General features: G+C 34.0%; 1 protein-coding gene across 13 annotated transcripts in view; it reads left to right on the forward strand.

Moving 5' to 3' along the window:
• The window catches only part of map2 (microtubule-associated protein 2), a 212,006-nt gene that overhangs the window by 128,880 nt on the left and 69,268 nt on the right, over nt 1-13,858 (forward strand). For all 13 annotated transcript variants that reach the window (XM_056465691.1, XM_056465694.1, XM_056465693.1 and 10 more), the window contains exon 4: nt 6,107-6,340. In XM_056465691.1, coding sequence (XP_056321666.1) covers nt 6,139-6,340 — 202 coding nt within the window. In that variant the 5' untranslated portion in view covers nt 6,107-6,138. The remainder of the gene's footprint in view (nt 1-6,106; nt 6,341-13,858) is intronic.

Consider the following 13,858-nt stretch of genomic DNA (forward strand, 5'->3'; position numbering starts at 1 on the left):
CAATTAAGATATCATCAACATCTCTGGTGGCCCAAAGTCATCTCAAACATCCACTTCAGGGCAGAAGAGATTGAGAGAGTGGGCGAGAGACAGAGGGCAGAGTTGGGACACAAGCAGACACGGCAAATTAAGATTTACAAGCTCAGGCTGCACTCTAAAACTACAGCTTTAATTGCTGGCACACTGGAGCAGCTCTTTTTCATTTATTCTTTCTCATTTATGGAGGGTAAATGCCCTTGTTGCAGAGCTGGTCCTGGAATTTTATGGGCCATAAGCCAAACAGGGGGCTTCTGCATGGCTTCAATGCATTGATTACCCACAAATTATGTCAATTATTCTGACCATTTGAGATTAGATATGAATATAAACACTGTTAACACATCTGCTGCTGTAAAAAATATCTGTTAATTAACAGTTTCTGTATATTCTGTTTATTTACGGCTGTGAATTGCATTATGGGATTTTGATCTCTGCTCTGTCGACTTTGGATGTTGACATTGTTGACATTGTAGTAGTTTGAACTAACATAATCAGGGCTTGACTTTAACACCCACCAACCTGCCAAATGCAAGTAGATTTCAGCTGTGGAGGGTTAGACAGACACTCCCACTAGCCACTTTGGCTGGTTGAAAATAATTTTTTAATTGTACTTTTCATAAAATCAAAGTTCAACAATATGGATGGCCCAATATTTGTGCAAATGTGATCTTAGAAACGAGAAGCAAGCACGACTGACTAAATAATTGTGTTCACGCAAGCAAAAGAAAGCAGGTGAACACCGACTGGGAGGATGATCACTTGTGTGCACAGTGATGTGATGCCCGCAACTGGTTAAAAATTATGCGCGCTCTTGTTTACTCACGCCATTAACCGTATAGAGCCCTGAAAAGTCATGTGAAATAAAAACTACGTATAATGTGACACTTTGAAAGCAAACCTCATTGAGAAAGCTCATACACAACATACAAAAAATTAAATGGATGAGGAGGCATGTGGACATAATGCAAAATCTAAATCAAGTAATTTTAGCATGTCAAATTTATGCATATAAAATATATCTTCCCAACAAAATTGTGGCTAGTGAAAATGGTGAGTGGCTAGCAATGTTGGAAATCTACTAGCCATAGTGGCTGGTGATTTGAAAAAAGTTAGTGTCAAGCCCTGAATAAAATGTCTAAGAAATAGTATATAGAGAAATAAGTCTGTTATTTATCTGTTTTACAGTGTAGAATCTACAGTAACTTACTGTGAATCAATACATACAAAGTACTGTATTCACATTTACAGCACCATTTATCTTGCTGAATATGTATTTCAGTATTGTATAGCTTTACTGAAAATATACAGTGATTTTCACAAAACAACTTTAAAATACAGTAACACACTGCATAACTGTCCTACAGTAAAATTCAATTCATATTATTCAATTCATAAAATTCAATTCATATTACAGTTAAATACTGTGTAATTTACAAAAATCATTGACTGAACAGTACTATTATGATTTTCATTACAGCACAATGTAATACTAATATATATATATATATATATATATATATATATATATATATATATATATATATATATATATATATATATTTCTAATATATTAGTACCATTTGTTGTTTGCTTTTATACACAGTATACAGATATAAACAGTAGCATGGTTGCCAGGTTTTTGAACCCTCACTAGCCCAATAGCCAGTCAAAAATAGCCCAATAATATCAAAACAAAATATGCCACTATTTATTTGTAAAATACATACTTTACATCTGTAATGCTTGAAGCTTACGCTACTATTCTGAACCAATAATCAAAACCAGAAAGCAGTTGAAGGATGGTGTGTTTAAAGCAATTATTTATCTGACTCCATTGTAATTAATCTGACCCCATTAAAGTTATCATAATGTCATCATAAAGTTGTTTATATTAGTTTGTTTCATTCTACTGTCTGTATATTTAAACATATATTATATATAAACAACTTTGCCTGCTTTAAGGTGTTGAGATTCTTTCTCTTTATCAATGATGATGACTTTAATGTAGTCAGATTAATTGCAATGGAGTCAGATAAATATTTGTTTTAAATACGCCATCATTCAACTGCTTTCTGTTTTTGATTATGGGTTTAGCTTACACATTACTGTATGGATAGTGATTAGTTTCTTTTTGGAAAATAACTGTATTATTCATTAAAACACAGATACACTGATCGTAGTGTTACATAACATCTCATTGAAGTTTCACAGGCAACAACTGGTGGTTTGGAGGGCTACACAGCTTGGGTTGCCAAGGTCTGCAGTTTTTCTGCTACTTGGCCTATTTTTAGTATTTGCATTGTTTTTTTTTTATTATTCCACTGGTTTTGGTTTGACATTTTGAGTCAATTACATTTGCATGCTTTTATATGGCAATTTACTCTACCAAATTTATATTCCACCACTGATAAAAAGCTGTGTAGGATGATGAAACCGAGTAAGCACATTTCTGTTATGTGCAATACAGGAGAGATTGGAAGCCTCTGTTTTTGTTTCTATGGTAACAGACTGGCATGACTCTTTAGGATTGTTGCTAAATCATAACTGCAAAGTATATGTATTCTACAGTGGGAAATGTGTTGTCGATTCAAGTTAGATTTTTATATGTTCTAAATTAATAATATACAGTTATTTTCAAAGAAGAAACCATTTATAATACATACAATAATATAAAGTATGTGATTTGTGAATGAGTTGTGGCTTATGTAACGCAGCCGCCATTTTAAAACATGAAAGAGAGGCTGTGGTGGGAAGAGACCCGGAAGTACAGGATCAGCACATGTTGTGGACTACAAACCTCCAGCTGTTGTCACAATTTCAAAATGCAGATATGGTGTAAACATCACTTTAATATCATTCAGTTCAGTTTAATTTAAACAATTAAAGAATATTAGGCATCAAACAAAACCCCAATCTCTTTAAGAGTAATAAAGCGTGTGTCCTCCTAGACTACAGTTCATGGCACCAGGTAAACACAGTGGGGACGCTTCCCTGCTTCAACCATATGTAAGCCGGCGAGCGATAAAACAATGCAGTATTTTGTAGCACAACCTTGTGTTGTCTGAAGTAGTGTTGGTACGATATTGAAATTTTAAAAACATGTCCATTTCCTGCTAACATTTAAGTGCCGCTGAGCGCGCTCAACAGTGCCTTAAATGTTAGTGGGAAATTGACATTTTTTTATACATTTTTGTACCGAAATTTAGGATCGTGACAGGTCTAGTATAGTAAAACAATCAATTCATTAACTTGAGTTTGATAAATGGTATCTAAACCATGTGTTTGGGAAAAATAACGTTTGCTAACTAGTGCCATTTCCCTTAACTCGGCTCAAAATGAGGTCTGGTATCCCTTTTTATTTTCACTTTCCATTCAGAATGGACCTTCGGATCACTCGGAAGGTAGTGAAATGATAAATTTGTGTCACTTTCTCATCGCTAATAAGATATACTGTCAGGTACGCAACGTTCCTGTGTGACTCTGGCAATACTTTTGGGTTTCTTCCTACCGTTGCCTCGATTATGCTTTTAAAATGGCAGCTGTGTGAAATCAGTCTATTCTCGGGCTATTTTTGACTGGACATTGATCTAGATTCGTGCAAAAACCTGGCAACCCTGTCTGCTTAAGCCTGATGTCAGACTTATAGAAAAATAATCCAAATATACCAGAAATGTATTATATCCATACCTAATCTCATAAGTTCAGAAAGTCATTCGCCTTTAATAAATAATTATATTTATTAAATGTTCTTATAGTTATTGGTTTCTGGGAGGCAGTCCAGACATTATTGAAACACCAAGATTTTGACCAAAATATGATTAAATGGGGATAATAAATAACACTTGAGACTGAGAGCATTTTCTCAGTTCATCTATGTAAAGATTTGGACATGGAAAATTTTCCTTACATCACAATTTGACAAGCGGATATGGAGGATGTGTTCTGTTTTGTCGAGACGTTCAATGTATCTTCATTCCCCATGTAACTTCTGTAGCCGACAGGAGACAGTGACATTTGCAGTAACCCACCCAGTTCAGTGGAAACACATGTTCTGTCAAGTGTATCATCAAAACACAGGCTGCTCTTTCGTCCTTTCCCCCCAATATCTGTATTTGTTGTGACAGGTGAGGAGGATTTAAAGAAAGTGCTCTTCACGCTGACATGCTGCTGTCCTTTTTCTTAAGAATCTGCTGTCAGAGTGTGATTTTTCAATGTAGCCCTAATTATATCTGGCAGCTACCCATGTTGTCTGGTCCTGTTTGCAGCTTAACAATAGAAAAGAAGAGCGTGACATGGAAAGTTAACAACCTGTTTTGGTTTATACGTGTTATTCGGGGACAGGTTCATGGGAAGCAATGATTATATAATAATTATAATTCAATCTAATAATTCAATATAATAATTCAATCATTCATTCACTTACCTTTGGTTTAGTCCCTTTATTAATCTGGGGTCACCACAGTGGAATGAACCTCTAACTTATCCAGCCTATGTTTTATTTAGCGGATGCCCTTTCAGCTGCATCCCATCACTGGGAAACATCCATGCACACTCGTTCACACACACAAACTACGGACAATTTAGCTTACCCAATTATAACCTATAGTCTTTGGACTTGTGGGGGAAACCGGAGCACCCGGAGGAAACCCACATGAACAATGGGAGAACATGCAAACTCCACACAGAAATGCCAGCTGACCCAGCCTAGGCTCGAACCAGCGACCTTCTTGCTGTGAGACGATCATGCTACCCACTGTGCCACCATGATGCCCCTATATATATATATATATATATATATATATATATATGAATTTGTTACATTTTATGTAGTAAAACATTCAGTAGTATTTTTATAATAATAAACACAAATAAATACCTAAATTAAAATATACATTTACTGTAATTTAATTGACAATTCATTTTCAAAAGATTTGGGTTTGATAAGATGATACTGTATGTCTACCAAGGAGACTACATGTATATTGTCACAATGCAGTAAAACTGTAATAATGTGGAAAGCTGTTATATCATGCAAAGTATTTAGCTTGGCTAATACATTACAAAATAGATAAAAGTGGTTATTGCAGTATATCATGTTTAGTAGCTAAGTATGCACTGAGCATATGCGTTATTTGTGTTATTTTAAATCTTATAAACAGAATAACTCAAAAGGTCATGATTCGCACTTGTTGAGTAATTGCGTTATTTATATATTTTTATTTCACATTCTTCTGAAAAATAAACATGCACACTTATATACAGTTTAGGTCACAATTATTAGCCTCCCTTTGAATTTTTTGTTTTTGTTTTAAATATTTCCCAAATGATGTTTAACAGAGCAAGGAAATTTTCACAGTATGTCTAATAATATATTTTTTTCTTTTGGAGAAAGTCTTATTTGTTTTATTTCGTCTAGAATAAAAAGCAGCTTTACATTTTTTTAAAAAGCCATTTTAAGGTCAAAATTATTAGCCCCTTTAAGCTATAAAACAGAATAAACCATCATTATACAATAAGTTACCTAATTACCCTAACCTTTCTAGTTAACCTAATTAACCTACTTTAAGCTGAATAGAAGTGTCTTGAAAAATATCTAGTAAAATATTATTTACTGTGTCAAAGATAAAATAAATCAGTTATTAGAAATGAGTAATTAAAAATACCTTAAAGTCTCATCCTGAGTTTACTATTTTAACTCGGAAAAAAATGGGCTAAATTGCATTCTGCCCCTGCCCATTCTGGTTTATTCTCAAAACACACCTATAACTCATTAAGAGAATAAGCTCAACCCTGTTAGACCATGCGCCATGGGGCAAAGTGGATTTTTACATCCTTAAAATAGCAAAAGTGGATTCTGACACGGCCTTAATGAGTTTGCGCCCTGCGCTGTGGACTTTGTGCATGGACTGTCAAAATAGAGCCCTAATGCTGTAAAAGGAACCTTATCAAATTGAACAGTCACATAAAGCTTTCACCGAAAGTTCATCATTGGCTGAAAAACTCCTAGCTGTGTATATAGCCCAGTGGATCAACATTAAGTTGAGTGTTTGTTTTCTTGATGTTTCAGGAGTAAGGAGTGACCCCTCTCCTCTGGTTCAGATGGCAGACGGTCGGCAGCCTGAGGACAGCGGCCCCCAGTGGTCATCTCCAGGAGCCCAGGGCTCATCCTCCCCAGGTGGGCATGGAGAGAACGGCTTCTCTTCCTCCTACAGGACCTGTCAGCCGGGCGCTGGTTCTGCCACCTATGCCAAAGAGAACGGCTTCAATGGAGACCTCACCTCTGGACACGCTGTGACTGCTGGTGAGAGCCTTTTAATGCAGTAATCATGGCTGTCCGTTCAAATTAGCTCCTGTCCGCAAGAATCTCTGCCACGCAATCAGTGGCTTGCTTTGGATTTTAAATTCTTTATGCTGTATGCTGTTGTTTAGGATTTCCTTTCCAAGTTGTCATATGGTTGTATGGTAGAGGTGAAGCAGTCTTGTCTAGTCACAGTGTGAATTACAGCAAAGCGTCTGGACTTCAAGGCATTTTGTTGTGGCTGCCCACTTACAGTAGGAGGTTGTAAGACGTTTATGTTGTAAATTCATTAAACATGTAAAAACTGGTGGTATAACCAGTGTGTGAATTATACATGATGATCAGGCAGGGAGGGGGTAAATGTAAACCATTTTTGGAAATGTTAGCAAACATTTTTGGTAATGTTAGTTTGTTTAATACATGCTTCAGTGAATCCAATGTCAAGTATGTTTATTTAAATTACATCTAATTTAATTATAAAATTATTTTGTAAGTATTTTGACCTGATTAGCTATTTCGGCTTACTTTAGGACAAACTATGCAAACAATGCATCTAATTGGATGTTACTTTTAGGCAAAATGTAGAAACAAACACATATTTTATGAGAAAACTTGGTTTTCTCCATGTCTTGTGAACTCTTACGGTGTCTATCAGTGCTCTAAATCTGCTACTTTCAGACTGTTGAATGACTTTTTTCTTGCGTGGACTTAACCAAAGCTTTAAAGTTCAAAGTGTATTTAGCATGTATGAGAACTTTAATTATTTGCAAATAGAGCAGTGTTTCGATCTGATGTGTTCAAGAGAACTAAATCCTCAACTCTTGAAACACTGATTAGCTATAAAAATGGACGTTGCAATCAGGGAAACCAATGTTGTTGTTTTTTTCCTGCATTAAAAAAAATACTTTGCTAAAAGCAAGTTTAGCATGTTTTGTAACCTGACACGGTTTCTCCCTTGATTTTGGTTTTTATGGCAGATGTAGGGTCCTATTCATTTTATTATTCATTTCTATGCACTATTTTAATTATGATTTGTGAAATAAAATGTAATAATCAAAAATAAGGTTAAATTAATTAACCACAAAACTTATTCAGTTTAACAACAACAACAATGTATTAGGAGTTTAACTAAAAGTGAATATTTTAGGAATCCTATGAAATACAAATTGAGTTCAAATTTACTGTTTTCTCAAATTAAACTAACAATTTAACTTTTATTTTACTGGTTGTTGGAAATATGCCTCCAAGTTTCTCTGAGTAAAACTTTTCTGACATAAAACAGTAAAACTCTGGAGAAGTGACTCTTATATTAATCTGAGACATTTCTTATACAGTAAGTTCTGTTTTTATGAATAGATTTCCTCAATCTAGGCTGATTCTCCCTGCTTTGACTGAACTCTTGAAATTTCTAGTTTATTCATTCATTCATTTTCTTTTCGGCTTAGTCCCTTTATTAATCTGGGGTTGCCACAGCGGAATGAACCCCCAACTTATCCAGCACATGTTTCACGCAGCGGATGCCCTTCCAGCCGCAACCCATCTCTGGGAAACATCCATACACACTCATTCTCACTCATACACTGACAATTTAGCCTACCCAATTCACCTCTACTGCATGTCTTTAGACTGTGGGGAAAACCGGAACACCTGGAGGAAACCCACGCTGACGCAGGTAGAACATGCAAACTCCACACAGAAATGCCAACTGACCCAGCCGAGGCTCGGATCAGCGACATTCGTACTGTGGGGTGACAGCACTACCTACTGTGCCACTGTGTTGCCCATTTCTAGTTTATATGATCCTAAAGATCTGAGTGATCTGTTAGGTTTGTATTCAGTGAGCATATCTGTAATGTATTTAGGTCCTAGGCCGTTTAGTGATTTATGGACAGGCAATAACACTTTAAACACTATTTTGAGTGTAACTGGGAGCCAGTTTAAAGACCTGAAGTCAGGTGTGATGTGCTCTGATTTTCTGGTTCTGGTCAGAATCCTGGCAGCAACGTTCTGGATGAGCTGCAACTGTCTGACTGTCTTTTTGGGAAGGCCAGTGAGGAGTGAGGATTACTGAAACTCAGATCTGACTCCAGAATCACACCAAGATTTTTGACCTTATTTTTTGTTGTTTGACCACTTAGAGCATGTATGACAGTGCATGATGAGTTATTATGAATGTGTGAAAAACAGCAGTGATTATTTTTCTGAAGCCTCTCAAAATGAATGGGCAAACACATTTCAGAACAAAGGTCCAAAATACACTAAAAGCCTTTATTTCCCCTCAAAATAATAGAGTAATATAACCAAGAAAGACACAATAAACCTGTGGAGCTGTAGTCTGTCCATTTCTCACAATAAGATGACTTTAACCCACAGGAGTCTGACATTTGTGTTGTTTTCAGTATCTTAAAAACCTATTCTCAATTCAATTCAATTCTCCTTTATTTGTATAGCGCTTATACAATGTAGATTGTGTCAAAGCAGCTTCACATAAAAGGTCATAGTAAATTGGAACAGTGTAGTTCATATTCATGGCTAAAGTGTGATAACACTGTAAACAGCACAAGCTGGGCTACAATAATACCTAAGCAGCATGTTTGTATGTGTTTGTGTTTTTAAGAAAGAAACGTTTATGCATGGTTAGTGAAAAACTAAAATTTTGAAGTCACTGAAACAAGGCTGTGAAACACACAGAGAACATTTGTTCGCAAGACTTTTGAAAACTGGATCTTGTAGCCTAGTGTTTTTGCTTCAAAATGATGTGAAAATCATCTTGTTTGCTTGCTCACAGAACACAGTATATTGAATAAAATTTTCCAAGTCACTTTCTGAGTGAAAATGGTCTATGCGAAAAGGCGTGAACTCATGCCTATCTCTCTCATGCCTGTTTGTTGAGTATTTGCTGAGTTTCAGGTCATGTTAATGATGTGTTTTTTCTGACACAGTCTACATGTTGCGTGCGTGTCATACCAACACAATCTCACGACAGTTCGTAACTTTTTGATTTAGTGGCTAATTCGTATGAATTCGTACGATTTAGTACGATTTGCTCATCCCCAATGACGGTTTGGTTTAGGGGTGGGGTTAGGTGCCACGCCTCCTTTTTAAAATTGTACAATTTCGTACGATTGAACTCATACGAATTAGCCACTAAACTGACAAAACGTAAAATACTTACGTTTTCTCGTGAGATCAGGCTGGTCATACAGGCGATTGTAATATCAAAGCCTCATGGGCGTGGTAGCATTAACTCTAATGAGCTTAGACTGAGAAACTAGACATTGAGTTGGTTTCATACTGATTACTTTATCAAACAGTATTTGTTTTCAACATGCACTCGTTGCAAAAGTAGACACTTCAAGCTTTCTATAGATATGTGTCTCATGTCTGTGCGTTTTGTTTTCGCGGAGTTTCAGTGCATTTTACTGACGCATTTCTAAAAACAGTTCAAGGAGAGAAAAAAGACAGAATGCTTACACTGTTTATTTTCCTTATTTTGCAAAAAGCACACACGTTTGTTGTCATTGTGAGTGTACACAATAAAAACTAGACACCTAACAGATTCGATTGATGTATTGATCTTATCTGTACGATCAAAACTGAAAGTGTAATTTACGTTCATTTCAGCGTTATGGGATGAAAACTTGTCAAAACGTGTATACGTGGTCTTCGACCCCTGGGGGTTAATTATTTGAATATGTGCAAACTTTGGTCCTTTTACAAATGTTGCCTTCTGAAAGCAAACCAAAATGAGAAGAAACTGCAAAATTCAATCCCTGTTTTGAAAAAAAATTGGAGATGTCTAAAAATTTACATTTGAATTGAATTCATTGAGATGTGTATACACTGGTTAGTCTTGTTGTCTAATCATATGGCCTGTTAAGGTTATGTCACATGAGATTTTTGTTGAGCATCAAGGAATTTTGCCGTAAATTTACTTCCAGCAAACTTTTTACACTTATTGTATAAAAATTGTATCTGCCTCAATTGAGCGCATAAAACTTTTATATCCCTTTAAATATTTTATGTGCATGTTGCTTCTGATGTTTTTTTAATGCAATAAACCAAAATAAAACCTTGAAAGTGCTCCTACTGTAGGTGTGCCGTCCAACTCTGAATCTAGAAGTCAAGATGACAAAAGGCTAAACCGTTATGGGAGTAAATGTTTGCAGACGTAAAAAAGTCCTGTTGCTGGAGGCCATTGCAGGACGACTGAAATGTTATAATAGATGGTGTAGTTGAGGAGCCAAACTGCATATTATCCACACACGGTTAATCGCAATACTTCATAAAGGATACAACAAACTCTCTGCTTTCCATCCTCGCGTGACAGCTTATAATGCAAGTGAAAGGAATGACATAATTAACCCAAAAAGGAACAATTACTGTATGTCTGTTTTTTTTCCATTGTAATGACAGACTAGGGTTAATAACAGTTTGTGAGGCCATTATAAAAGTCACGGTGTGTCAATTATTTATGCATAAATCTCCAAAGCAGTTTAACCCTATGGGGTCTCAGGTGGTTTTGAGGCCTTGGAGAAGTTTTGGCATGTTCCTGACATTTGTGCTTTTTATAAATATACAGCAGTATTAGTGACTGAGATCTGATCACACTGAATTCAGCATAAATGATGTACAAGTTTGTGTTTTGGAGAAAACAAAGGATATGAATGGTTAGTAAACAAACCAAAGTAAGAATTTTTTGAAATAATGAAATCATAATAAAATATGGAGAGAAATGCTAAAAAAATGAATAAAATAAAATAAATCTTTGACAGCTCACCTAAAACTACATACACTTTGATTTCTTATTTATATTTTGGTATTATTAATATTATTATATAATATTTTTTTAGGATTTCATTCTTGAAAGCTAAGCATTCTATAAAGAAAATAAAGGATATGAATGGTCTTTAAACAAAACAAATGTTTCAAAAGTTTGTTACATTTTTATTTAATACACATATAAACATTAATATACAAGACCAGTGCTTTAAGACCAAAGGTGGTACAGCTTTTTCGTACAGTGCACCTAAGCTATGGAATGATCTACCATCAGCATCAGAAATGCAGCTTCTCTGGACTGTTTCAAGAAACTTCTCAAGACTTATCTTTTTTAAAGTTGCTTTGAATTGATTGATTTTTATTTATTTTTTTATTGATTATTTAATCATTCAATTTTATTTCTCATATTTTATTGTCTTATTGTCTTATTGGTATATTTACTGTTTTTATTGTTCTCCTTTGTTACTGTTTGGCTTGTAGCACTTTGGGTATGAGAAAAGCGCACTATAAATACAATGTATTATTATTAATATTATTATTATAATAATAATTATTATTATTATAAAAAATATATATATAAGAAAAAAGTATGATAAGAAATGTGGTGAAAACTTTATTAAAATGTAAAAAAAAATACAAATTAAAATTAGAAATAATAATTTTCTTAAGTTGTTTACATTAGTTATTTTTTTAAACATCTGCTCATCAAGGCTGTATCAGTTTGGTCAAAAAATACAACAAACAGTCTTTTTTCGTTGTAAAGCAGAGAGTGTACAGTGGACGCCTCTGGCATAAAGAAGTAAGTTATAACAGAGCTTTTCTGTCTGGATATTATGGGGCCTAAGGGGTGTAAGAGGGAGAAAATGAGGTGACGCTTCTCTCATGTCAGCACAAAAATGTAAAAGGAAAGATTGCAGGGATGCTGAACAAAGGTCTGGCAGAGTAAATTGCAGGGGAGCAGCTGCAGTGGCAGCCCTGTGATAGTGAGAGCTGCTGCTGTGAAGCTGCTCACGCTGCTGTTAATTACCTCTGTAATGATGGATCATAACTGGCTATTACACGCACACAAACAATAGCGCCACTCCTGTACATGTGCAACAGCATACAGTACATACTTACATAAGCACAAATAGACATGTACTGTTACAACCAATTTACCAAATTTAAGTTAAAATGTCCACTGTAAAAAAGTAGTTAAGTTTTTATATTAATACATTTTGTTTGTACACTAAAAGAAATGATTAATTGGATTTACACATTTTTTTTAAGTTAAGTGGTTGCAAACAATTTTAATACACTGAATTTATACAAACAAATTAAATTTGGTATTGTTTAACTTAATTTGCTTGTTTAAATTCAGACCATAAAAATAGTTTGCAAATACTTACCTTAAAGTAAATAATAGGTAAATCCAGTTAATCATTTTTCTCAGTATAGTGTGTCTTTTTCACACTCAATGTCTCAAAGAATCCCTCCTCCAAAAAATAAAAATAAATAAATAAATGAATAAATAAATAAATATCTAAAAATAAATAAATAAATACATAAAAATAAATAAACACATATAAATAAATACATAAAAATATATAAACAAATAAGTAAATTAATAAATATATAAATAAATCAAAATAAATAAATAAATAAATACATAAAATAATAAAATAAAAAAATATATAAATAAATAAATACATAAAAATAAATAAATAAATTAATTAATGCAAAATATAAATGACAAATATTTGAAAAAGATTTTTATAGTCACAGGTGGCCTAATAACTTTTACGTTTAACTGAGTACAAAACAAATGTATAAACAAAACTACAATAATTATTGTTTATTAAAAGCCTTGCTAAAAAATTGTGTGTTAGTAGATTTTTAAACATTGAAGGGAAGCAACATTCCTAACAGATACACTTCATGCATTCTATAACTTTTATTCATGATTAAATTACATTTTAAATTAAATAAAATAAAAAAATATACAAAACTTACTAATGTTTTATGATGTTAATGCAACTGCACGGTAGACAATGTAAATAAAGGATGTTTAAGTTATATAATTTACCCAAATTTTGTATTTTTGTCAATTTACTCCCTTTCACATGGTATAATAATAACAACAACGAAATATTTGAAAATGCTGTTAATTAGTTTAGGTGATCCATAAAAACCCAAACTACCATTCTCATTATTTTGAAGATTAATATTGTGACTATATTTACATTTCATAAAAACAAGGCAGCTTATGCAAAATAATCCCCCTGTGCATTTTTTCAGAGTAAATTTATTATTGTCATTTTACTTATCACTTACTTATCACTTATCACTATACACTTGATTTACTTTTCATCAATTGTCTTTTTGTTTATTTATTTTTTGCTAGGCTAATGGCAGTTGGGGGAAGATTTCTCTTTACTTGATTGTCATGAATAATTGCATCAATACTGAAAAACTTTTAATGATAAAATATAATTCTTTAGAATTTTGTGGTGAATTATTTTTATGCAAGTGTTTAAATGTGCCCTCAATTCAATGACATTGCAGTCTAAAGGAATCACAGACATTAAATGGTTGTTTGAAATGTTGCAGTCGTGGAATAATACTCATGTTAGAAGTCATACGAGTTTAGTCAGTGCTGAGATAGATACATCAGCAGAACTGTTGACGTGCTAACGTGTAGATGAAGGGTCAGGATGAAGAGTTAGAGATGAAGAGACAGATGCAAAACAGGTCATTCAG

The sequence above is a fragment of the Danio aesculapii genome, chromosome 9, assembly GCF_903798145.1.
Source record: "Danio aesculapii chromosome 9, fDanAes4.1, whole genome shotgun sequence".
Classification (NCBI taxonomy): Eukaryota; Metazoa; Chordata; class Actinopteri; order Cypriniformes; family Danionidae; genus Danio; species Danio aesculapii.